General features: G+C 38.8%; 1 protein-coding gene across 4 annotated transcripts in view; it reads right to left on the minus strand.

Moving 5' to 3' along the window:
- The window catches only part of CDKAL1 (CDK5 regulatory subunit associated protein 1 like 1), a 416,136-nt gene that overhangs the window by 229,382 nt on the left and 158,928 nt on the right, over positions 1-27,826 (minus strand). For all 4 annotated transcript variants that reach the window (XM_065055192.1, XM_065055194.1, XM_065055191.1 and 1 more), the window contains one exon: positions 1,373-1,476. In XM_065055192.1, coding sequence (XP_064911264.1) covers positions 1,373-1,476 — 104 coding nt within the window. The remainder of the gene's footprint in view (positions 1-1,372; positions 1,477-27,826) is intronic.

Consider the following 27,826-nt stretch of genomic DNA (forward strand, 5'->3'; position numbering starts at 1 on the left):
TTCTCCGCAAAAATAATAAGTGCATTTATACATCTTGTACTTCAGCTCCTGCACTTCATAAGATGCATACAGGTTTTAAAAACTTGTCCTACTGAAACAAGAAAACTGAGACACCACATCTGTCTGTCGTAACACACAATCCAATTCACAGCAACCACAGCGCTAATTATACAGACCTAAGCAGTAGGAGAAGTTTTGTTGAAATTACAGATGAGATTCATGGAATAAAAAAGCAAAAGAAAATGATATTTACAATCTTAAGTGAGAACTTTCTGTGCAGATGATGTAGAATTTGAAATTTGCCAACATGGGCTTTGATTAGGAAAAGGACTCTTCCTTTCATACTACTGATAGGAGTAGCAAGCAGCTCATCACTGACCTATATCGGGTTCATTAGGGACTCCTAACTAAGCATAGATTGAAAAACACATTGAATCATTGGAGACTTTTTACTAAAACATTTGTAATACTCAGAGTCACAAGTGAAACTCAAACCATGTACTGTTTGTACATACACAGAGGATGTGACATCACGTGTATTTACTGCTTTATTTTTGATTAAAAGTATTTGATACAAAGATGGAAGATGACACAGCTGAATTACCTCAGTATTTTTCACTACACATTTAATCATTCAACATGGCACACAGACACAAAAAACACCACCTGTGCCTTCACAGAGATTGCATTGGAAATGAATATCTGCATTATTCTATACTTTTGAAATACCAGAAAAATTTAGATATCAAGAAGAAATAGTGAGGTACAATAAAGCTATCATAACTACCAGACGCACAAGAGTTTTAGGCAGATACTGGCACAGAGTACTGTACTGCAGGAAAAACTTTTGATGTTTGATTGGATCCATATGACATTACAAATATCTACTGAACTTAAAAGCTGATAAGCTCTTAAAAGCTGATATGGCTCTCAGAAACATCCCAAATCTCCTGCAGGAAATCAATTGCCAGAAAAAGCAATGTATCTTTACACAAGGTTTTAAGAATCCTAGAGGGGTTCATGAAAGCCACTTTTATTGTTGAGTGAAAAAGTTATTGTCTTCCTCTTTAAGAAACCAGAGATAGAACAGAATGACCAAATATTACAGCTTCCTCATCATCATGAGGAAACGCTTGCACAGAACTTCAGTTGAGCGAGCCTAAAATCAACATGAAATAAATTTTGCAAATAGTGGCACACAACACAGTGAAAACATGACATTCTACTGCAAAGGTACCATCAGACACAGTTATGACTACTAAGAACACCAATTATTTTATTAGAGCCATACTGTAGGACGATCATTACACGTAAAAATAAGACCTGGTACACCTCAGAGACTGACTTTTACTGTAGTGATAAGACCCCTTACCTTGAAAAGATTGTTTGGCTCTGTCCACTAGTTCTTCAATTGGATAACTTGCTAGATCTCCTCTGGCATGCTTAGTTTTGCAATAGGTACATGCATTGAGACACCTGTTTAGAAAACGAAAATATTCAATTTCTAGCCAAGAAAGCCTTTAAATGCACAGCCATATTTATTAAATACACCTGGCAAAATAAGCTTTGATATTTACAATGAGAAAATAGTAGTATTCTGTTTTAAAATCAATAAAGTACAGGCCATTTCAAAAAGATGGACCCAATATCAAGTCCTCCTACCTTCTTAAAGTATCTTTCATATCTATACAAAAGGTTGAAAAAAAGATCAATGGAAACAACATACAAAATCCAAGAGTGGGAATTTAAGTATTTTTATAAAGCTATAATAAGGTTAATAATTGTCCATCACTAAATATCAATGTCCAGGCTTCCAATCCCACTGTTACATAATGAATTCCAACCTGATCAAGGAAATAAAGAAAAAAAAGTCCTGAAAGACTAAAAGAAGATTTTAAAGCCAGTGTGTATTCTTGAAAACACATTTGCATTAATTTTTCCTTCTTTCATTTGGCTTGTCTAAACAAAACAAATAACATAATGAAGACAGAATCACCAATTAGAAAGACAGCTTGGCAAAGGCTGGGTAGGTAATGAAACATTCCTGTAAGAAAATGAAGGAACAATGTGAATGCTTTTAATTTACCTGACAATCTAGTAAAGGCAGACAATTCAAAGTAGAAGAATGGAAAGATCAAAATAAACAAATAAAAACTACCACTTGTTGCATGTTTTTCTTGGATTAACCTTGGGATCCTGGCAGTGCCATGAATGTAATAAGCAGGACATTAACATGAGTTTGTCGCACTTTTTTTCCCTCCTCCCTCCCTTTTTAAAGCTGATGTTGCCCTATAGCTTTTTATAGGCTAAAACATTTAAACCTCTAAAAAACCCACAAAACCAAAAAAAACAAATTACAAATATTTATCTTGTTTGTGGTTACTAGAACACCTTAAATTCTGTCCATTTTCACAATCAAAAAAAAGCACAGTTTCAATACAATACAACATTTGGGTGCCAGAAAAGACTAGTGCTCAAACTACAGGAGTACTAAGATAGAGCTTTCAAAACAATAATGAAAAGGCAAAGATAGCACCAGGTGGTTCCTACAGAAGTCACCACTTAAAAGATTGTGTTTACTACTTGGATATATCTTATCTTCCATTACAATTTTTGACAGCTCCATGTCTATGTAATTACCGCTTCGCAAATTCTACAGCCTTTCCATCACAAAAGATTCCCCTCATGCTTTAATGACACCTTGTTTGCACAAGCAGTGGATCACAAGTGCAGAACATTGCACAGAATGTTTCCTCAGGTGTCCTCCTGCCCCTGCACATTATCTTGGCCCTGAGACCTTCTCCACCAACCAAACCTTAATTTCTGCCAGAGGACATCTAGAGAGTTCGTGATTCCCTCTGCTAGACTGGATGTTGAAAATTGTATATCATCTTATTTACATAAATTATTTTTCCTGCCTATCAGACCCAAGCATCGGATTTTAGCATCCATTTTAGATGAGAAAACTGAGAGATACTGCTTAACCACAGCAATGAGACTGTTCTATTAAGAACTAAAAATGTATATGAAATAAGTTGCCATTCAGTAAAATGCACAATCGTCTAATAGAAAAAAATACCTAAATTTGAACTTTTACAACCTGCTGCAAATAAGTGATTCATTTCCACCCAAAGACAGCTCATCAGATGTGAAACCATTTTTATGTATCTCATCTTTCTTCTGCAAATCAAAAGTTTTTCATTGTGCAAGATCTAAAGCATGTTTACAAGAGTAGCATTTGAAATCAAGTGAGTAGAAGCAGACAATTGGTTTATACTTTGTAACCTATTTAGCAAACTAAAATGTATTCTACTAGGTCAAGGGCTACCTAAAGTATTCTGTACAGGGCCTTCCCTCACAGCCCGGGGCGTAATCATTTCTCTCTCTGCTTCCCATCCGTGACTCTTTTAAACTCCTTCAGTTCTTACAGGGTTGCATAGCATGTATCCCTATTTTTTCCTTCTTTTTGTTGTTGTTGTTTTGTTTTTCTTTTTATTCGATTGTTTGATTTTGTTTGTTTTCAAGAACAACTATCCATTTAACTGAACATTTTATTTCCAAGCAGTCACGCTCCTTCTGTCTACATCATTTCCTAAGCCAGCTTTCTTCCACAGTTACACAAACGCAGAGTAACGGATGGGTGATGCATATTGTCACGTCCTGAAGAGCAACACCAATCCTGCCTTTGGTGTCCCGGTGTGGTGTGATGAGCGGCTAGCAGCCAGACTGCCTCTTCTCAGCAGGACGGGGGCAGCCAACAGGCAGAAGGGGAGCAAGGAGGCTCGTGGGTCTAGAGCGAGACGAGATCAGGAACTGACTTAGGTCATGGACAAAACACACTGAACTCAGTGAAAATTAACATATTGACAGCCAAAATAAAAACGTAATTGCAAATTCAGGTAGCAGTAAACAACGAGACAAACATTTAACCAGAGTCTTTCCTCCCAGCTTAACTTCACTGCTTCACTCCAGAACCTTCTACCCACATCCTGCCCACAGCCAGCCAGAGCCAGCCATGACCATCAAGAGGTAGATAAGGCCTCTCAGAGGTCCCTGCAGCATCCCCCCGCCAGAGCCCCACACACAGGTCTGCAAAGCACTGAAAGAAAATCCTGCAATGGCAAAATATCGTAGGCAAACTCCCACACCTTGACAAGGGCACCTTACAGGAAACGCGGTCAAGGCCGGTGTTACAGTGACAGGCCAACGCGTGAGATTGGCAGCGCAAGATGTGTCAGTCACTGCCCCCCAGCACCTGAGGGACATGTGAAGGGAGCATTAAAGTCAGCGGACATCACCGCTCCTCCCGTGGTGCAGATGGAAATCCTCCAGCAGATAGATAACCATGTTCATGAGAAGAGAAGAGAGAGGAGTAAAGAGAGTAAAGAAAAGTAATTACTTGTCATCGTTACTTGCACCTGGAATCCTGTGCTCAGTTTTGGGCCCCTCACCACAAGAAGCACACTGAGGTGCTGGAGCAAATTCAGAGAAGGGCAATGAAGCTGGTGAGGGGCCTGGAGCACAAGTCTGATGAGGAGCAGCTGAGGGAACCAGGGCTGTTTAGCCTGGAGAAAAGGAGGCTGAGGGGAGACCTGATCACTGTCTACAACTACCTGAAAGGAGATTGTAGCATGGAGGGTGTTGGTCTCTTCTCCCAAGTAGCAAGTGATAGGACAAGAGGAAATGGCCTCAAGTTGTGCCAGGGGATGCTTAGATTGGATATTAGGAAAAAATTCTTCACAGAAAGGGTTGTCAGACATTGGAACAGGCTGCCCAGGGAAGTGGTTGAGTCACCATCCCTGGAGGTGTTTAAAAGGCATTTAGATGAGGTTTCTTAGCGACATGGTTTAGTGTCGGAAATAGGTTAGTGGTTGGACTCAATCTTGAGGGTATCTTGCAACCAAAATGATTCTAAGATTCTATCTATAGGTTGACCCACAGATTTTGGTTTCAGTTCTGAATTTTTTTTTTTTTTTTTCAATTTTGCTTTCAAGGAAACACATGACCAGTTTCGTAGTGGATATGCCTGTTCTTTTATAACCAACATACTAGGGTGTGGTTTACATTTATGATATTCGTACTAATCTTTGTTTTCTCCAAAGAAAATATCATTACCAGCTATTTTATCAATTTTCTTAGGTCATCAAAAAGAGATTTAACTTGCAACAATCCTACCTGATGACCCCAAATTAAACTTGTTAATGTACTTTGAATTATTTACATTTTGCTTTGAACTATTAACCTTTAATCAGCTATGAGCCCAATACACAGAACTATTTCACAGCAAGGTAAAATATTATCCACAGATAAATTACTACCATGTGGCTAATTAAAAACTTTTTGAACATGTTACCAAAATGAACGCCAAATTTTGTGGCAGATATAGAAAATAGTGGTCTTCACATTTCTGAACTAGTATGTGCTCATGTTGTGCGTTAAATTTAGCAGATTCTTCATTTTCAAAACAGTAATATTCCGCATAAAACACACACTTAACATGAAAGGCTACCCCTCACAGATGGAACTAATTATGATTAAGAATAGTTACGACACAGCAGACAAATAAAGACTTCAGTGGAACTAATCAGTGGGTTTCAGCAGCAGATGAGAATGAGAGTACAGACATGAGGAGGAAAATGCTGGTTCCTCTTAACAGGACTTGTGCCACTAAGTTTAGCGAAGACAGGATTCCACCCTCAGATATGAGAAGTATAAAACATCTTTCATTCAAGGACCAGATAACAGGCCAATTTCAGACTGCAGTGTGCCATTAGTGTGCCAGTCACTCACATTTAATGTGATTGACCAAGAGCAGACATCTGTGAGCAAGATGGGAGAGCCAAAGACTGCAACAGTGTCAGCAGATCCCTAATGCTCTGCAGGTGGTTAATTTGGGGGAAGGGGGCTGGCACTGCCCCCTTAATTTCAAAAAAAATCCAGTAAATTCTTGCTTGGTATCAACATAATGAGCTGGTAAAACAACAACCAACAACAACAACCAAAACCCAGTCCTGAGGCGGTGTTCTCTCAAACTAGGTATTTGCAAAAATAAAGTAAAATATCACTAATGACAATTCAGTCTAAACACTAATATCCACCCTTGTGAGATCTAGTTATACAAATTCAAAACTTTATAAAGTTTGTCCTATTAAAACAAAACAAAACAAAAATCTGCCAGCAGTGCAGTGCCCCAAACATCACAGCAGTGCAAATATAGAAAGATTGCTCATCAGTCAGCCACACCATCTCTGCACCTATCGGACTTCCCTAGAGTGTCTCAATAATTCCAGCCCAAGAATATTTTGCATTAGTAAACTGTGGTTTTCCTGAAACGGGAGAATGATTAGCTTGTTTCAAAATACAGCATGCAGAGAGATTTAGGCTTTTGTAAGATACGTTTAGAGTTTCTGTCAAATGTAATTTTGATAAAAATGCTCTGTAGCGTGAGTATAGAGAAAACCCCCTTGAGTAAGCAAAAGAAATACCAGAAATATATAGTGCCAGCAGATGAAAAGAATATGGATACTATTCACAACTTGCTAAACAAGAGCTAGCAATATTTTACAAATATTTTTCACCTTAGGATACAAAGTTTAGTAAAACTAACAGCACTTAGGCTACTTTTATAGGTAAATACCATACTATATTTATAGATTTAAGTGCCATGAATATTTCCTAGTATTTTACCTCTCTAAATGTTACTTTTCACTTCCAAAATTTCTAAATCCTGTCAAACTGAACTGCAATGGATCAGGAAAAAAAAATAAATAAAAGGTAGTTTACAGAAAATAAAACATGTCTAATATGCCTGTTTTGTTTTCAGGAAACTGTTCTTTTGATTGAAGTTAGGACATTTTACAATAAAGCTTTTCAACCCACTATGACAGGGGAGGTAATTTCCTGTAAAAATTTGGGGCATGGGAGGTTGTTTTCGCTTCAGAAAAAGTCAGGATTTAAAATCCTTTTGGAACAGTGGCAAGCTATTTCTCATCAAGGCTAATTAGTCTAGGCAGCAAACCACATTATGACAGAAATACTGTTTCTAGTTTACCAGCTTGTTCAGACTGAGCTTGGACATCAGCCACAGGGGCTGCGCTACAGAGATGCACGCAACGTTACAACACCTTCTATACGTTATAAACACGATTTCTCTGAAATCATATTTGTAGCTGTTTTAGAAACTGCTCTGCAACTGCAACACCAACTTAAAAAGAAAAAGCTTTTCAAAAAAGTTTTAGCAGAAAATAGGATGAACCTTCAAGAAACATTATGCAGTGTATGAGACTGCATGTGTTTTTATTCAAAGCAGGATGCAACTATGGCACATCATTTGTTAATTCTGCAACTCATTCCATGCTCAGCAAAATGGGAATAAAGTGCATTAAAATTTGTTCTTCCAAAGACCTTTAAAGCCAGTGTTTTATTTTGTTATGTTTCACTAGTTACTAATAAAAAAGAATTTGCAGAGAAGGCAGCTCAGTTAGTTTGATAAGCTATAATATGATTTGATTTTGTACTTCAAATATTTGCATTTTGTGAAATTGAATTCCTATAGTCAAGTACAGGTCATTCAAAGGTCACAGCTATGCAGTTAGATCATCATATTTTCAACTTGCTCACTTTAAGGCCAATGACTTGACATCAGCAAAATCAAGTGCATCAATGGCACTTCTTAGTGTTTGTCTAAAGAACTTCTTGATTAATCATTCTGCCTACACAGTTCTGCAATTGTTTGAATTAATTCAGGCATTCTAAATTGAAGTTACAAGTTAAAAGGTTCCCTTGCTAAACTGCATAGATCTGTGTTCCCCACCCTGACCCAAAATAGTGCGCTGCTAGATGCTTGTTGGAAACTTCAATGACTTTTTTCCCCCATAATTCAAACCAAAGCTATAAGATTCACAGAAACATAAATTATTCTAGAAGCATTTCCAAATAGCTGCTTGGCTATGCAGATGGGGGACAGATCATGACAGTCATTAATATCAATAAAGTGACTCAGCTGAAATAGCACAGGTAGATAAATTAGGTTGTTTGGCAGAAAATGCCACGGCATTGTAACTACAACTAATCAAATCTTTCAACAATTCATAAAGAGCAACAATATTTGGAAGAAAATTACTCTTGGTCTCAGTGAAATAGCAGCAATGAAGGTGGTAGAAACAGAGTTGTGACAGGAAAACCCTAGAAATTTTCTGAGAAATATGCTCACATCTAATCCCAGACACGCAGTGGCAGAACACCCCACAACATCACTATTTCAGCATGCATAAGCAACAATTATTCTCAGAACCAACCTAATGAACAGTGGTGATTGGAAAACGACCTCTGAGAACAGGATTCTTGGAGGCTTGCTTTAATTTACAATGTTTTAGAGAGCTTTGAATTCGCAAATGCTTTAGTATAGTAAAATTTTATTAAGAGAATGTACTGGGGGCAGATGACTTAGCATAACATATACATAATGTGCTGCAAAACCTAATTGTGCTGGTAATGAACAATTCAATAAGCTTTAAAAATTACAGTCTTCAAAGTTTTTTAGCAAAATAGTAAGGATTAAATTAAAACTGATTTCTACATAGCAGGAGGGAGATGATGAGTGCATTTAAAGTTTCGTTTGAGGAACAAAGCACCTCAGCAGATTTCCACGAGTGGAAGGAGAAGGGTGAGAGATGTCAAGTATCTTTCTACAAGTGATCCACTTCATTTACCATGCATCTTCACAACAAGAGCAGCTCCTGAATCACCCACCCAGAAAACATGGTTGAAAAGTAGACCAACTGCCTCTGATAAGAGCTATTGTTTTTATTTCCTGAATGGCTTTTCGAACAGACCGTTTTAGAGTGGTGAAATCTCACAGGAAACATTAGGCTGCAGTTAATTCTGTAACATACAGCAGGTACCACACAGATTCTTGGGATAAAAGGTATTGTTTTTGTCCTGGTCAAAACATCCTGGGGGGGAAAAAAAAAGAAGTTACATTTCAGCAGCACTAAAACTACCAAGCTTAATTTAGAATTTATCTGACATTGCCATCAGACTAAAATGTCTGTGGGAAAGTGGATCTGAATTGTCTGGGTAAAATAATGGAAATAAGTGCATAATAAAAACAAACTCAACATTTATAACCTAGAAAGAAACCCTTCCCAGTGATTTTGCCTACACAAAGCTTTCTGTCCCAAAATGTCCAACTGGTTGTGACAGTAGAAATGTTAAAAGCTCCAATGTGGACAAGGATCTAATAAGTACTATCTACAATCAGTACTATGTTGTTGCTCTTAAATGTCATCTCTGTCTTGAGACAAATTGGTTGGTCTTGCTGAAAAAAAATGTGTTATGTGCAGCAGCAGAGACAGACACACTTCAAGTACATACTCTTCCTTGTGTATTAATTTGTCAACTTGAAATCAAAGAAGACCACACATTTCAACATAATTTCCCAATCCTAAATCTGTCTGAGATTTTCCAAGCAATTTAATGGACTGATTTACACAGTTATTCAAGAATCCAGTGGTTGATGTCGTTTAAAAATAGAAATTTAAACCAGGGGCCTTATATCTGCCTTTAAGATTCTCCAAGGGGATTTTCAGAACTACACAGTTACGGAGCTCAGTCAGTCAGATTACCTTCATGGACATATCTTCCTTACTGCCCATGTACTTCTTAAAGAAAATGAAATTTAAGGTACTTTTAAATAATTAGGGAAACTAATTTGAATAATTAGGCAAACATTTATAAACTATTTTCTTTTCATTATTTATAATGCTTTACAGAATCTAACAGCATAGTGACAGTGCAGAAAAACAGGAAGTAGTAGCCTTTTGTTACTGAACTACTGATACTCAACTTTTCCAGCTGCTTTACTTCTCTAAAATTTTCCCCTTCTAATGAATCCTCAGGTCTTTTCCTCTATTTTACTCCCCTCACACCCCCTGCCATTTTCAAAACTTTTTCCTGTTGTCTTGTCTTGAATTCAGTGACCATTGTGCTTGTAACTCTCCCGTGGTGTCCTCATGTACCAGTGACTGGAATGGTCTGACTTTCTTCCAAGCTAGTTAGCCAGTGTTTGCATGCTTTGATTTCCTTCTTAACCACTCAAGTCTGTGGTGAGTCTGAAACTTTTCCAGTTCAACTGCTGTCAGCTCTGACAGAAACCATAACTTGCTTGATTTTTTTTCTTTTTTTTTAAAAAAAAAAGCACAAAGAGAGACAACTAGTTTTCATCTGGTCAGCCTTCAGTTGATGGGTTGGTTGGTTGGTTGTTTTTGCCACCTCCATTTCAACTCAGACAGTTATGGTCAGTCATTTAAAGGAAAATTGGAAAGACCACGACTAAAGCACTTAATGCACAAATCGGAGCATTAAAAACAGAGCACAGAATCCCTTGGGGATTCAGGATCTAAACAGCCTTCTAGACATTACAGGCTGGAAAATCCACAAGAGGCAGCTCTAGTCATCAAAAGCAAGACTTAACAATAAAATAGAATGGACAGACAAAACATGAAGTAGCTCAGCATACAGGCCTTAGTCAACACTTTAACTTAAGTTTTCTTCACATTTCAACGGCTACATTTGGCCAAAACGTTATCTTTGCAATGGTTGACTTGAAAAAGTTTTTTAACGTTACAAAAGTTCTTAAAAAGACCCAACCTCTTGGACCATGGGGGTTTTGCACCACCTGCACATGGGCTGTTTCACTGCCCCAACAAGCCAATGTGCCAACAAACACCAATATTTCATTCAGCAAGCATCACATAACTTCCTGCAGAAATGCTTTCACCAATACGGTTGGTGACATCATACTATATTTCTTTGCTTTTAGAAACATGACTTAAAATGGCTGGCTCACGGTTAAGATGAGGAGATCTGACTGCTATCTACAAACATCTGATGGGAACATACAGGGAAGACACAGACAGGCTGTTCTTGGAGGTTCAAGGTCATAGGATTAGAAGCAATGGACACAAGTTGTAACACAGAAAACTGCCACAGTATCACAGCATGTTTGGGATTGGAAGGGACCTCAAAAGATCATCTAGTCCGATCCCCCTGCTGGAGCAGGAACGCCTAGGTGAGGTCGCACAGGAACATGTCCAGGCGGGTTTTGAATGTCTCCAGAGAAGGAGACTCCACAACCTCCCTGGGCAGCCTGTTCCAGAGCTCTGTCACCCTCACTGAGAAGTTTTTTCTCAAATTTAAGCGGAACCTCTTGTGTTCCAGCTTGATCCCATTACCCCTTGTCCTATCATTGTTTGCCACCGAGAAGAGCCTGGCTCCATCCTCATGGCACTCACCCTTTATATATTTATAAACATTGATAAGGTCCCCCCTTAGTCTCCTCTTTCCCAAACTAAAGAGACCCAGCTCCCTCAGCCTTTCTTCATAAGGGAGGTGCTCCACCCCTTTAATCATCTTCGTTGCTGGACCCTCTCCAGCAGTTCCCTGTCCTTCTTGAACTGAGGGGCCCAGAACTGGACACAATATTCCAGACGTGGTCTCACCAGGGCGGAGTAGAGGGGAAGGAGGACCTCTCTCGATCTACTAACCACCCCCCTTCTAATACACCCCAGGATGCCATTGGCCTTCCTGGCCACAAGGGCACAGTGCTGGCTCATGGTCATCCTGTTGTCCACCAGGACCCCCAGGTCCCTTTCCCCTACACTGCTCTCTAATATGTAATTTCCCAACCTATACTGGAACCTGGGGTTGTTCCTGCCCAGATGCAGGACTCTACACTTTCCCTTGTTAAATTTCATCAGGTTATTCCCCGCCCAACTCTCCAGCCTGTCCAGGTCCCGCTGGATGGCAGCACAGCCTTCTGGCGTGTCAGCCACACCTCCCAGCTTAGTGTCATCAGCAAACTTGCTGATAGTACACTCTATTCCCTCGTCTAAATCGTTAATGAATATATTGAATAATATTGGCCCCAGTATTGCCCTTAGACTGAAGAAATTATTTTACCATAACAGTGGTCAAGTACTAGAACAGGCTGCACCACAGCTGACTTCATCTCTCTGAGATGCTGGAACCCAACACCACCACTGTTCATTTCTAGAGCACAAAGACCTGCTCTGCTCCAGGATTACATGAGTCTACATGGATGAGTGTGCGCACACTTATGTGGACCAGAGACACACACACAGAAGCACAGCATGCTTTCAACACCACAGGATACTTAGGTTCAACTACAGGAGTAAGAAAAGCTAGAAGATGAAAAATCAATGCAGAGAAGGACCAAATCTGGCCTGCACATGGAGAACAAGAGAAGAACATTAAATGAAGATACCACAAATAGTATCAACATTTAATAATTTTATCTCAATTTGTTATCAAATACATTTAGAGTGTGATACTAATGTGATACTCACATGCTGTCCGTAAGTACACCACAGCACTTTGAGGGCTAACATCAACAGGGAAACAAGTATTGCAGATTTTTTGGAGCAGAAAACCAAAATATTAGAACATTCTGATTTTAGAGATGACAGAGAAAATCAGTTTTCTGCAGATTAGGTTTCCACTTTCACCATGCTCCTCCACAGGACAAAAAAACACCGGGAAATGGCATTGTATCCATACACTGGACATGCAGAAAGCAGATGTATGGGAATTCTTCCACATCCATGGAGCTATGAACTGCCATTTAAAATTGCACTTTGTTCCCTTTACCTTTGTGCAACATTAATCAATATGCCTTTAATTTTTATAGAGAGTCATACAAATAGTAACTGTGCAAAGCACATCGAGACCGCTGACTGGAGTACATTTGTGCTTCTCCATCTTCCTTTGAAATGTTCAAATCAGCCCAAACTGTAAACAAGTCTTACAAAAAAAAAGTGAAATTTGTCAGTTCTGTGATGAGTTACATTCGACCACATTTATACTCGTGAACTCATTTAACTTGAATTCACTTAAGTATCCTAAACTTTCTCCTAAAACACACCTCCAAAACATGTAAAAGAAACTGAAGGGGGGAAAAAAACCTGAATGTACTGTATAAACTACATAGAAAAGTCCCTCAGTGAACAGATGTGCAACAAGCTGTTATGTGTGCTCATGTCTAAGGCAGTTCACACAAAGTATAGAAACCAAGTTTCTAGTCTCTCTAGGCAAGAAGGAGATAGGTCTCTCTTCATGCTTTGGTTTTCAGAAGAGCATTTTTCCCTTTAGAAAATAAAGCCATTCAGATGATCTAGTCTAACATAAAAAAGGCACTGTATTTGTTGAGTATATATGGCATTACTTTCATAATTTCATTTCAAAAGGGACTATTACTTTTATCCACATATTGATCACATAAGAAAATAATTGAACATTTAATATTTAACAATATTCATAAAATATTCAACATAGCTCTAAGATAAACCATAGACACTCCTAAAGAAAGAAGAGCAGGAGGACAGCAGACACCAGTGTTGTAAGTGGAGTTAAGTATAGCAATATTACTTCTATAAGACATTACTAGCAGTGTTATAAAAAAAAATACATAAATTAGGTACCTATCACTTTGACAAGAATATCTTCCCATGTAAGTCTTGTAAGCATTATATATTCAATTCCTTTTATTAAAAACATGAAGAATATACATAACCACAGAATGGTTGCAGTTAGAAGGGACCTCTGGGGATCATCTAAAGCTGCTAAAGCAGGTTCACCCAGAGCAGATTGCACAGGAATGTGTCCAGGCGGGTTTTGAATGTCCCTTTTCTCCTCAGGTTTAGACAGAACCTCCTGTGCTCAAGTCTGTGCCCATTGCCTCTCATTCTATTGTTGAGAACCACTGAAAGGAGTCTGGTCCCATCCTCTTGACACCCACCCTTAAAATATTTATAAACATTTACGAGATCCCCTCTCAGACTTCCCTTCTCCAGGCTGAACAGACACAGCTCTCTCAGTCTCTCTTCATAAGAAATCTTTCCAGACCCCTAATCATCTTTGTAGCCCTCTGCTGGACTCCCTCCAGTAATTCCTTGTCCTTCTTAAACTGAGCAGCCCAGAACTAGACAGAGTGCTCCAGATGCGGCCTCACCAGGGCAGAGTAGACAGGGAGGATCACCTCTCCTGTCCTGCTGGTCACACTCTTCTTAATGCATCCCAGGATACCCTTGGGCTTATTGGCCACAAGGGCACATTGTTGACTCATGGTCGACCTGCTGTCAACCACAACTACCAAGTCCTTCTCTGTAGTGCTGCTTTCCAGCAGGTCTGCCCCTAACCTGTACTGGTGCCTGGGGTTACTCCTCCCCAGGTGCAGGACTCTACACTTGCCCTTGTTGATTTTCATCAGGTTCTTCTCTGCCCAGTCCTCCAGCCTGTCCAGGTCTCACTGAACGGCAGCACAGCCTTCTGGTATGTTGGCCCTTCGTCCCATTTTGGTATCATCAGCAAACTTGCTGAGGGTGCACTCAGTCTCTTCATTCAGGTCATTGATTAAAAGGTTGAACAGGGCTGGACCTAATACTGACCCCTGGGGAACCCCACTAGCTGCAGGCCTCCAACCAGACTCTGCACGGTTGTTCACAACCCTCTGAGCTCTGCCATCCAGCCAGTTCATGATCCATCTCACCATGCATTCATCCAGCCTATACTTCCTGAGCTTGCCTTATGAGGAGGTTGTGAGGGATGGTGTCAAAAGCCTTGCTCATGTCAAGGTAGACAACATCCACTACTCTTCCTTCATCTACCCAGCCAGTCATACCATCTCAGAAGGCTATCAGGTTGGTCAAACATGATTTCCCTTTGGTGAACCCATGCTGACTACTCTCAATAACCTTATTTTCCTCCACATGCTTGGAGATGACAACCAAAATGAGCTGTTCCATCACCTTTCCAGGGATGGAGGTGAGGCTGACTGGCCTGTAGTTTCCTGGGTGTCCTTCTTGCCCTTTTTGAAGACTGGAGTGACATTCCTTTCTTCCTGTCCACAGCCACCTCTCCTGTTCTCCAAGACCTTTCAAAGATGATGGAGAGTGGCTTAGCAATAATATCTGCCAACTCTTTCAGCACTCATGGGTGCATCCCATCAGGGTCCATGGGTCTGTGGAAGTCCAGTTTGCCTAAATTATGTCTAACAGGATCCTACTCAAACAAGTGAAAGTCTTCCTTTGTCCAGGCTTTCTCTCCTACCTCCAGGGTCTGGGATTCCTGTAAAGATGGAAGCGAAGAAGGCATACAGTAACTCTGCCTTCTCTGTATCCTCTGTCACCAGGGCAACCAACTCACTCAGCAGTGGACTTACATTTTCCTTAATCTTCCTTTTGCCGCTGATATACTTGAAGAAGCCAAATCTTATTCTTTCTTATTTTGCAGAAGTGATCAGAAACTGGACCAACCTATGCAGCTGAATATCCTAAAAGCAAAATGTCATTGTACCAAATATGAACACCCAGGAAATCTGAAATACAGCTAGAGAAACAAAACCAGTGAGCACTGAAAAATCTCAATCCTAGTATTTTCAAAACTGTCAGACAGAGCAAGTCTTATTCTCTCACAAAGATGCATTTCTCTTACACAGGAAACACACAAATCTACTTTGGCTGGTTGTGTTTCTGCACTGTTTTCATACAATGTACTGGTGAGCACTACAGCCTATGCACTATTTCACAGCAAGAATATCTTTATTTTTGTAGAATCTGAAATTCAGTTGGCAGGTTTGAGGGCATTTTTTCCAACCACAAGCAGTTTTGGAACTTTTTTCAACAATGTTATGTTCAAACAAAAGTTTTCAGCTTCAAATCCTAAGAAAAAATGCTGCTTAAAATGTGCTTCTTTTACCTTTGTTAATTGTATACGCATATGCTTATCTCATCCAGCCATTCTGCTCCTCCTAATAGATGGGATTTTTGATATTTAAGGCAGTTTAGATACAGGTTGCGTTTAAATTAACAGTATTTAGAGAAAAAGGGCCAAGAAAATTAACTCTAATCCACCACTATCATGTTCAGAAGAGACTGCGAAAGGAGAATGAAGATATCATAGTAAAACACAATCCTTCAGACCGTACCTTTTGCCATCACAGAAACATAGCATCTAAAAGGACACCTCACAGCAGGTACCACCATCTCATACCTACTTCAATTTTTCAAAATGTTTTTATAGCGTCCCACAAACTTCCTGTTCTTTTTAGCTGACTGCTATTTTATTAAGAGGTATGGCTTTACTGCTGTATTTGACTTTAACACTACAAATTATGCCTCCTCACTGTACTTTGACTCAAAGAAGAAACAGTTGTAAAGCACATAAACTGCCAGAATGAACTGGTAATATAGGAATAGGGCCTAGTTTCATGATTAAAACTTCCATTACATTCTCTGCAGTGAATTCAGCAGCTGTCTAAATCACAAAGAATGTGTATGTTAGACATCAGCTGGTTATAAAGCGTGTGCCCTATCTTGGCTATCAGTGCAGGTGCAAGGCGTGTACACCTAGTACACAAGGTGAACGTTTATACAGGAAGGGAACCTATACAAACAAGGATAGGAACTAAACACCACTTAGGGTAAGTTCTATATTACTTTGGTGCCTTTACATATACATATTTCTAAATTTGGAGTACACGACCTGTTTCCACAAAAAATTGGTAGATTAGGATTTGAACATGTCCAAGAAACACTTCTCAGATCAGCTGCTGATACAGCAAGACTCCTTTGCAAACTTACTATTTACCTGCAAACTACAGATACAAACCAATAAGTACAAAATTAGGTTAGTTTCTGTTCAAGCAAAATAGACAGGCCTAGCAGAGACATCACTACTAACCCTTTAGTCAGAATTCAAAGGCTATTTAAATGTTTATGGTGTACTTAGTGAACAGACATCACTGTACTATTGTGAATTACAGAACTGTAAGTTAATTCATTAAACAGAGCTGAACTATACAGCTGAACTTTCCTAAAGATGTTGATACTTACATAAATATTTTAAGCTGTAATAACATTTTCCCTCTATTACTTTGAACTTTCATTGATAGCATTCCTCATTTAAGAGGTAAATTAAAATCAAAACTCCAAAAGTTACTATATTTTACTTTATTGAAGAATTGTTCTGAAAACAAAATTGTATCTGACCAATTATATTAAGCAACTGATGTACTGTTTCAGAAAGAGAAAATAATAATAACAACAACAAAAATAATAATATCATCTTTTTAAAAAGCTAATTTGCATTAAAAAAACAACAACAACAACCTCTACACCAGTAGTAAATGGAGTTCTTTAAGCTCTTTAACAAATGATTTAAACCAAACTGCTGGAACACAGGAATGTGAATGACTAAACAAACCCTTCAGTAAACATTCCTAATCTGCAGTTTTCAGCCTAACACTACATTAAAATGTGGAGACTTCATCTACCTTCTGCAAAATGATTAAACTTCAGGAGCACAGCAACATTATGTGATATACATGATTCACAAACGTGCTCACTGAAAACAAAAACCACTAGACATTTATTTCTTAAAAACAAAAAAAGACACCAAGTCTGGCACCAGTCTGCAATGCAAGAAAGACCATGTGATACTTAGACACTTGTGCATTAGTTTAAAAATAAGCTAGATAAGCATGTGATGAGTGACAATTTTGTACTTGACCTTTGCTTAAATAGCTCCTTTTCACAAAGTCCACACACATAAAAATTTCTAAAAAACAAAACAAACCAAACAAATAAACAAACCCTAAACCCCTACATCTCATCCAGTGCCTTGAAAATAAGCTCTAAAAGCAAATTTTTACATTGTTACTTCAGGAAAAAATAAAAACCATTTGTTTTACAAGAGGAACTCAGAAATTTAAAAAAAAAAAAAAAAAAAAAGCATTGATGTTTTCTTGTAAATCAAGCTGATGAAATTCAACGTGCTAAGTTACTGAGACAGAAGCTTGGGGTGTATATTTCCAGTGGGAATATTTCCCTCTGCCTAGCAGGCAAGGAATTTGGAAATAGAGTTCCTCTTTCCTGAGGCTGAACAGACCTCAAGGATACCAGAGGAAATGCTTTCAAGTCAGGAAATGGGGATGCATCCTGCATGGATGGGGAGCCCTTACTTTAGGGCATTACTTTTCTAAGTGTCAAACCACAACACTTACCTCTGGAGTGACGGTCTCCACCTGTATTAAAACAACTGCACTAAGATTCATTGTGCTTGTCTCTAAATTCTTGTGGGTTTTTCTGTTTCTGTTTATATTTAAATATCAGAGAATCACAGAGTACCTGAGGTGGGGTGAAGCCTCTGGAGATCATCTAGTGCAAGACTCCACTGCTCAAAGCAGTGGCAACTAGAGCAGGTTGCTCAGTACCATGTTGAGACAGCTTTTTGAGTATCACCGAGGATGGATACTCCACACCTTCTGCGGGGAACCTGTTCCACTGTTCAATCACCTCTACTGTAAAAAAGTTTGTTCTTGTGTTTCAATACAATTTCTTGGATTTCAGTTTCTGCCCACTACCTCTTGTCCCGGGGCACCATTGAGAAGAGCCTCTCTCTGTTCTCTTCACTCCCCCCACAAACCAGGTATTTATACACATTGGGAAGCTGCCCCCAAGCTTACTCTTATCCAGGCTGAACAGTCCCAGCTCTCAGTCTCTCCTCGTATGACAGATGCTTCAAGCCATTAATCACCCTCATGGCCCTTCACTGGACCTGGCTCAGTCTCTCTATGCCTCCCTCTTATTGGGGAGCCCAGCACTGGACCCAGCACTCCAGCTGTCTCACCAGGGCTGAGCAGAGGGGCAGGATCACCTCCCTCCACCGCTGGAGATTCTCTCTGCTGGTGCAGCTGAGGACGCTGCGGGGCACATTTGCCGCAAGGGCACATCACTGGCTCGTATTCACCAGGTACTTTCATTTGTGAAAACAAGCCTCAAAAACGTGTTCTGCACATTTTTAACAGAACGTAACGAAACGTGTGCAACACCGTTTCACATTTTAGGCTTATTTCACCATAAGTTTTGTGCTTTACCTAAACACTTTTGATCATGTCAGTGGGTAATATTAGGCTCGGGGCAATGCTGTTAACCATATTCCTAGTAGCCCAAAGAATTCTTTCAGGCATTTGCCTCCCTTTCATTCAGTGTATTCAAGATGCAGAGTAAAGACTTAACATCCCCAGCCATCCCTGATATACAGACTGAATATCTCCATAAAAAGGGGCAATCAACAGTAATGCTGGAGAGAGTAACAAATCATTGTTACTAACCATGACCAAAGGAGGTTAAAAATGGAAAAAATTAATTTTTACTTCCTACCACCAACTCCTCCAAGAGTGACCATTCTTTTTCTTGAAATCAAACCCAAATATTGCAATTCTCTCTACCCCAAAAATGTCAGACAACTAAACTCAATTTGTAAGGATAAATCCCGCTTTAAGCAACACTGACACAATCCCATCAACAGCTGGGTTTCTCGACTCCTTGGCAATGATATACAAACAGGAAAGCACAGCTTTCAGATGTGCAGTTGTGTCTGTAAGAAAGGAAACAAAAAGGAATCACACACACACAGCTCCACTTTTCATCACATGAGCACATGCTGCCAGGGGGATTTCATCTGGATTCACATTCTTGCTGTACAAGACAACAAGATGAGTCCCTGAAGATCGAAATAAAGTCAAAGGAAAAAGAATAAATGGAGGTCTAAGGACCTACCTCCTTGACACAGTGATACACACGAGCTGATATACATTGTTGACTATCATGTTTAGGCTTGATCCATATAGACTTTCGATGTTTGTAGGGATGTTTAATGGAATTACAGGTCAGGAGCTCCATCGGACTTGTGATAGACAGGTACAGTACTGGAGATACTAATGGCAGTTTTTACCTTCATGAGTTTCATAGACTATTGACCGGCTTCATAGAGATACAGAGAAATACCAGATCTTATTCTTCTAGACACATCACTCGGCGCTCATTTGACGGAAGCCTTCTGCACATCTTATGCTACCACTATGCACCAGAGCAGAAGGGAATACAGAACATTTGTACAAGCCTCACTCCACACTCCTCAACACAGCTTAATGAGTACGAGCACACTGACAAAAATTATACAAGTATTCATATTTTTTGTTACAGTCTGAGCATGAATCCAAAGACCTTATTTCACCACTTCTTTATGCTTTCTCTAACTTGACTCTGGACTTAAAAACAAGGATAAATTGAATAAGGGAACTGATGGGCGAGCTCAGTAAAAAGTGAGAGAACATGTGAAAGATGGTCAGTGAATGAATCTCCTTCACTTAATCCCAAATATGACTATGCATCAGTCAGGGTGTAACTGTCTCCAGGCACTTCTCAAGTCTTCACTTCTCTATTTATATTCTTCTACTGGAAAAGAAACCATCTTTAGATAAAAACCCCAAACAGACATGGTTCTCCATGCCATCAATGGCAGGCCAATGGCGTCCTGGGGTGTATTACAAGGGGGGTGGTTAGTAGGTCGAGAGAGGTTCTCCTCCCCCTCTGCCCTGGTGAGACCACATCTGGAATATTGTGTCCTGTTGTGGGCCCCTCAGTTCAAGAAGGACAGGGAACTGCTGGAGAGAGTCCAGCACAGGGCAACAAAGATGATAAAGGGAGTGGAGCATCTCCCTTATGAGGAAAGGCTGAGGGAGCTGGGTCTCTTTAGCTTGGAGGAGACTGACGGGTGACCTCATTAATGTTTACAGATATATAAAGGGTGAGTGTCACGAGGACTGAACCAGGCTCTTCTCAGTGACAACCAATGGTAGGACAAGGGGTAATGGGTACAAACTGGAACACAAAAGGTTCCACTTAAATTTGAGAAGAAACTTCTTCTCAGTGAGGGTGCCAGAGCACTGGAACAGGCTGCCCAGGGAGGTTGTGGAGTCTCCTTCTCTGGAGACATTAAAAACCCGCCTGGACACCTTCCTGTGTAACCTCATCTGGGTGTTCCTGCTCCGGCAGGGGGATTGGACTAGATGATCCTTCGAGGTCCCTTCCAAGCCCTGACATTCTGTGATTCTGTGATCACTTAATCGGTATCCAGTTGACAGAGGAAAGAATTACCTTTTCTTTGTCATTATTCCCACCCCCCCTCCGCCCCATCTTCCCATTTAGTGAATTATTACTGCATGGTGCTCTGCAGGATAGGAATGCAGCAACACCTCAGCATTTTGTGGAATCTACTGAGTACCCTCAATTCCTATACCAGCAACATGCAGAGAAATATGCTGATCCTGAAGGGACAAGAAACTCAGGAGTACCTCATTTGTACTAGCAGATACGTAGTAAAACATACATTTGATTTATTGGATAAGATTGGTCTTGGTGCAATGGAAAAGCTAGAACAAGTAGTCAAAATAAAATGTAAAGCAAATATTTCAACAGCTTTTTGTTAAGCCACTCTGCTGGAGAAAAAGTTGTGTGGCCACAAAAATTTGCAATTTTATTGCCTAAATTCCACAACTGGGGGTAGAGGATCCTTCAAGTGCCTCTTTTAAACTTATTTATTCTTGTTATAAACACTAACTCTTCTAACATGTATCTTGTAGCAAAAGCAAAAGGAGCAGCACATAAACCTGCTCTGAGCATTTTACATTCTTTTAGACTATTTGAAGTGCAAATAAAACTATTACTCAGTTCAGTGTAACTTTTTTTTACAATTAGGAGTTTCTTTTTTTATTTTTTTTCAATTATATCACATTTCAAGAGTGCCAGTCAAGAATAATAATGCAGAAAAATAAGCAAATTGTGAGACATTTCAATAGTATCAACACAAAACTTTTCAATTTTCAATGAGGAAAATTTCAACTCACCCCAGAAACCCAAATTTCAAAATATATTTGCTATACAAACAGATAAAGGAAGATATATTGCAATTATAACACAAATAACGTAAATTATCGTAAAAATAAGGACCTTGCAAGCTAACAGGTAAAAAAAACCTCAGCTTATTATAGAGTATTAAGTTTAAAGTTTTTTCTTCCCCACACAAAGAAGCCACAAAAACAAAGGTAATACCACATACAAAACACTTGGAACGTGTTACATCGGATTTTGTGCCACCTATATTTTCTGCCAAGCACAATCTTAATACTCAACTCTCTGCTATTATTTGTTTGAGTTTTTTTAAAAGTAGCTTTACTACAGTGATTTTGCTGTTATGTCACATACTGATGGATCACAGCTAAAATGCCCTGTTCCTCCCTATTTTTCAAATCTTATGAATTCACACGAGTCAATGAGAATATTGTAAAAACATGCCTTTGTGTGCTTTGATAGATAATGCAAAATATAATTTTTTAAAGCTCACCCATCTTACTCAGGGAAAACTATTTTTCCATTAAAATTACCTCTAGGTCAAATATAAGAACAAATTTAAGTACAAGATGTTTCCCAATTCTGATTCTTCTTTTTACACATCCCTTAAACACATTTCCCTGTTAGGTCTCCAAAAAAAATTCCACCTTAACCTAAAAGGGCACAAGAGACAATCCAGTCAGAGCCTTTGACGTGTTGTTTACAGTTTTAGTCACATTTAAGAAGTCATACCAACACAAGCAGAAGAGGTTGTTATTATTATTAAGCAACTAAAAGTTATCTGATTCTGCTGATGAGTAGTAAAGACATGGGCACTTTGCTTTAAGCACTTACGTTGTATAAGACTTGAAAATAGGCCATCAAGACCTCCAGAATTATGAGTATGTAAAAGTACAGACATTTCTCAAACTAACATTCATCAAGATAGTATTTTTTCAAAACAATGGCTTCTCTTGTCTTGTTTTTCTAGTTTTGGGCTTTTTATTTGAAAAGCTGGGACTACAAGCAACACAATATCAATTATAAGTATGACATATGAGGTTATTTCTCAGTAGTTACTGTAATCTGAGAAATGAATAAAATGTTTCTCAGGATTCTGTCCAGATTTCCCTTAGGAAATACGTATGTGGGCGTTAAGAGAAGGGACGCAAATGAATGCTCTTCTCAACAAGGAGGAATTTATCTCCAACCTCAGAAAGCACATTGATGTCAGAATTACAGCTATATGAAATTGCAAACAACTTCAAAATGATCTCTTCTCGTTCAAGCAGACTAGAACATGTAGCTTGTTCTGTGATCCAAAACCACTTCTGCAAGCGAGTATCTGCCCACAAAAGGCAGGCAGGAAGTTGTCTTACAATGTTGCGTGCTAACCTGTAATTGGGTTCCAGTATTTTAAAGCTGTCTCATTTTCTGGATCAATCTATCTTCAAAATAATCAGGAATGCAGCATTGAAAGGAATCATCTGAAACCACGGGAAACTACATATCATAGTTACACAAGATGAAATCACGCTTGTTTCCCCCACACCACCTTTTCCCCACAGAGTTTAACTTGAAAACAGAGGATGGCATTAAATTCTGGTGATCTTCCTCGGGTTCACAAAGTCGCAGAACTGTGCAGTGTGGGAAGCCACCTAGTGACGAAGGAGCACAAATATGCCTGAAGCTGCCCAAAGTTTTAATAAGATGACGCAGCTGGAGCATGTGATTGCTGCTGTTTTTCTCACTGACTCGCAAGTTTTGTGGTGCACTGGAGTTCAGAGAATTGCACAGTGATTTCTGGCAACTTTCATGAGTCTTCCTGAATCTTGCAAATGAACTGTGAAATAGCAAGTTTTCTGCAGACGAGATGTACAAGAACAAACGAAAATGTACCAAAATGTATAAGGAGATGTGATAGAAAATTTAAACTCATGATGGCACTATATGCAGAAATAGCTTAAATTTGTGAGGCTGGGAGACAATAACCTAAGGGAGGCAAATGTGCAAAAATGGAAACAACCAAAACAAACTATTTTCTTCTAACTCAGTGCAGAATTTATTCAGCAGACTCAAAAGAGGAAGCTTTCATGAATCAGAAAAAAACAGCTGTAGAACTTATGTGTACTTAAACAGCATTTCTCATGTCTCAAAATCTGAGAGCTCAAAAAATAGCATGAACACAAAACACTGCACAGCAAGAATTAAAGGCCAGTAATACCTGGTGGGTACAATGTTTCGTAATGATTTTTGCCTATGGCAAAGAACTTTACCAACCTGCACCTCCTGACTCCACTAAAAAAACTCACTGCATGTGAACAGCATATGATTGAACTACATAAAGAGCCAAGTGGATGATGCAGATTAGACACCAATTTACTTGGACATGTCGGCAAACTGTACCACCGAAGAAACAGGCACAAAATACACTGTCAGAAGAACAGGGGAATGAAAAATATGTGTTGCAGTACAATTGGCAGTATTAGCAGATAGTATGGAATTGCCATTGTATGTTATTTTGAGCAGCAGAATAATGCCAAAAAAAGAACTATTTACTGGAATAATTCTTAGGTGTCATATGTCAGCAAACTTAATGAAGGACTGGCTGAGTGTTTCTTGGAATAAGTCACAACATATGCTGTTCATTAGAAACGTGCTTGTCCTAGATTCATTCAAGCGGCATTTAACACCAGCAGTGAAAAATACAATCTGAGACATGAATACTAGTCTTCAAGTCATACCACAAATGATGTCACAACTGCAGGTATCTGATGTGCTAGTGAAAAAGTCCCTTAAAGACCCTTTGAACTTTTCAAATACTTTTTCTCTCTAAATGACTCTTGGCAGAGGATCATCCTCTAATCCCTATAGGGAAAGTAAAGAAGCCCAGTTCAGGATTATTTTGTCATCAAATTAAGACTGCATGACATCAGAGAAATTCAATGTTTTAGCTAAAGGGTTTCACAAGTTCTGTACTTTAAATCCCATGGATAGAACTGAAGTTCAAAGAAGTGAATTCAAGCAGTGAAGACTCTAAAAATGAGAAAGCAGCAGAAAGGGTAAGAGTGGCAGAAATCATGAAATTGTGTGCAAATTTGAAAGACAACAGTCATAAAGCATAAAACAAAAAATAACCTTCTTTCAGACAAATACTTAGTGAAAAGTTTATACCCTAGTTATATACTGAATACAGGTAGGTAATAAACTTTTTGTGTATAAATATCTTTCTTTTTGTGAGGGATCATCTGAAATTCAAGGTTGTCTTCCTTTCAGGTTAGCACAGTAGCAAACATTTACTCTAGAAGAACCTGCAAAACATCTATATGCAAAAAGTTCAATCTTGTATAACACAGATCAGCACAAATGGCAGAACTGCCACACGTAACAGTGAGAGAAGTTGAAGACATCAACAGCTTCTACCTTCTCAGCAGCAGAAGGGAATTCATGATACCGAACTCCAGAGAGTCCAACAAAGTTGACCAGGCCTAACATAACTGAGGAAAGAAAAGGACCATAGTGGCCTCAACCAATATAACCAAAGGGGTAGCTCCTCCTGCCCTCAACTGCTGAATTCAATGATCAGCTCTCATTAATGGACACCAGAGGTTGTTTTTTTAGCACTGAAGGAAGTACAGGTCTATCCTGCAAAATCAGCTGTAGCAAGTCTTGATGTTTGGGGCAAGACAGAAATCAAGCTATTCAGGAGGGAGGAAACAGGTATTTCCTGGCCCCAACACAACTATTTTTTTTTCTGCTTTCTTAAAATTATGTTTCTACATAAGCTGCTCAAGGAAACTAACCAGTAAGATGCAACGCTTCTCACTTATTCTGCACGAGGAAGCATAGGGGAAGAGGCATATTCTCAGCAAATGTGGACAGAGAACAAGACACAGACAACAGAACAAGACACAGACAACAGAAATGACTACAAGCACAACAGTTGGGAGATGAGAATGTGAGACATAATGATATATCATCTCTTTATGATAAACAATTTTTTCCATGTTCTCAGTGGAATTGTTCTCATGTAACACCTAGAGATTTTGTAGCAGACGATTATAAATAATTTTATATTCCATTCTTCAAATGTGAATTTTTATAATTGCAAGAAATGAGTAATAACTGAAAAAAACAATCTTTCAGAGTGTCATCAATATGCTATTTAGATATCTAATTAGAAAAGAATGACCTTGGATGTGAGTTACAGTAAGTTCCAGTGGAAAGAGACCTTAGGCAAAAAAGTAGACTGTTAAAATTCTCTGCTGTAAACAACTGCTTTTTCCTTTTCCTTCTGTCACAGCAGTGTAGTTTCTGCAAGCTTTGGAATACTAGCTTTTCAGATTTCACGGTTAAACTGCCTTTCATATAGACAGACACAACTGTGCCATCTATCATTTTCCCTGTGTAAATTATTTTGTGAAGTGTACCAAAGCAGATTGATATCTGGTACATGTATGGTTGAAATACATGCTTAGTATATAGTACACCTAGAACTGAAATACATGTACGTGCAAATATTGATTAAAAATATAAACAGAAGAGCCTAATGCAGAGATTTCCTTTCAAAAACATGTATATCATCTTTCCAGACTTTCTGCTTTCTCTGATGGTATCTGACATGATAGGCTTTGGCATGTCATAGATGTTTGAGCTAAGTATTTATGAAAAGTATCCATTTAAATATTATAAGCTATGGTAGGGCCAAAATAATTGTATCACTTCATGTTCCCTGGGGAGATCACTCTAAGCCAGGGGTGTCAAACTCATTTTCACCGAGGGGGCAAATGAGCCCTGCCGTTGCCTTCAAGGGACTGAATGTAATTTTAGGACTGTATAAATGTAGCAGTCGTTACATTTTTACAGTCTGAAAATTACATTTGACCCTTTGAAGGCAGCTGCAGGGCTCATTTGCCCCCACTGGTGAAAATGAGTTTGACACCCCTGCTCTAAGCATTTAGCTTGAATTCAAGTAAAAATAAATATATGATAATATAATCTGTAATGATATAATAAGTATATTATTATAATAGAAGAAATACTATTTTGCCTCTCCAAGCATAATATTGAATGCAAATCAAAACATATATTCATCTTGTATTATAAAATAAAAATCTTATTTAAATTGCAGTAACACATGAGTAAAGCATTAAAAAACTAAAAAGTTAAACATTAAAATACAGAAAATCTGTGTTATTCATGGACAAACTAAATCAAGTAAACTGGAAAACATGGAATTAATCCTTGTAAGTATTCAGTCAATGATTTTTACAAAATATGAACAGATTTGTACTTCAGACTCACTATTCATTCAAGATAGGAACAGCAATATTTTAGGAGAAGATGGAGATGTTGAAAACATTGTGGCATAGTTGGATATAACTATATAAGCAGTTGCCAAAAAAAAAAAAGCCTATCACTGTCAAACAGTAGGTAATCTAATTTTTCACATACTGCAAAGATTTCCATTTTCCACCTCTCTCTACATTTTTATTTTTATAACATTGTACTAGGGAAGAGATTTGAGTTCACATCAGTTAACACAGAACGCCAAAGAAATAGTGGTTGTTCTGGTGAAGTGATGAAGTTATTACTGAAATATCCTACTCATTTCAGCACAGGAGGGCAAGGGCTTCATACGCTCTCAGACACTTCAACGACAACATCCTTTCCTAAGCAAAGATATTTTGATACGGTTTCAAGATGGTGCGTCCAGAAAACTCAGCCCAGTTATGAAGGAGTCAGATTATGTGAATGCACCAAGTATTTTCAAAGGTGGACTCACAGGTGTAGATGATGTAGATCATGCCACAAAAAATGTGGAAATCTTGGTCAGTCAGGTCAATTAGCTAAAAATTTGGACAGGCAACACAGGCCTGTCAAAACCAAAACAAACAAAAAAAAAAAAGGAAGACAGACCCTAAATTGCATCGTATCAGTCTCTCAACTTCATGTTCAACAGGGTTCAGTTCTATGTCATGTGCCCCTGGGACCCTGAGTCTACACCTGAGCCTGGTCAACACCAGCCTTCCTGCTGCACTGTCAGATTAATAACCAGATGCGTGTTTCACTGATAA

Source organism: Columba livia, chromosome 2 (genome assembly GCF_036013475.1).
Source record: "Columba livia isolate bColLiv1 breed racing homer chromosome 2, bColLiv1.pat.W.v2, whole genome shotgun sequence".
NCBI classification, from domain to species: domain Eukaryota; kingdom Metazoa; phylum Chordata; class Aves; order Columbiformes; family Columbidae; genus Columba; species Columba livia.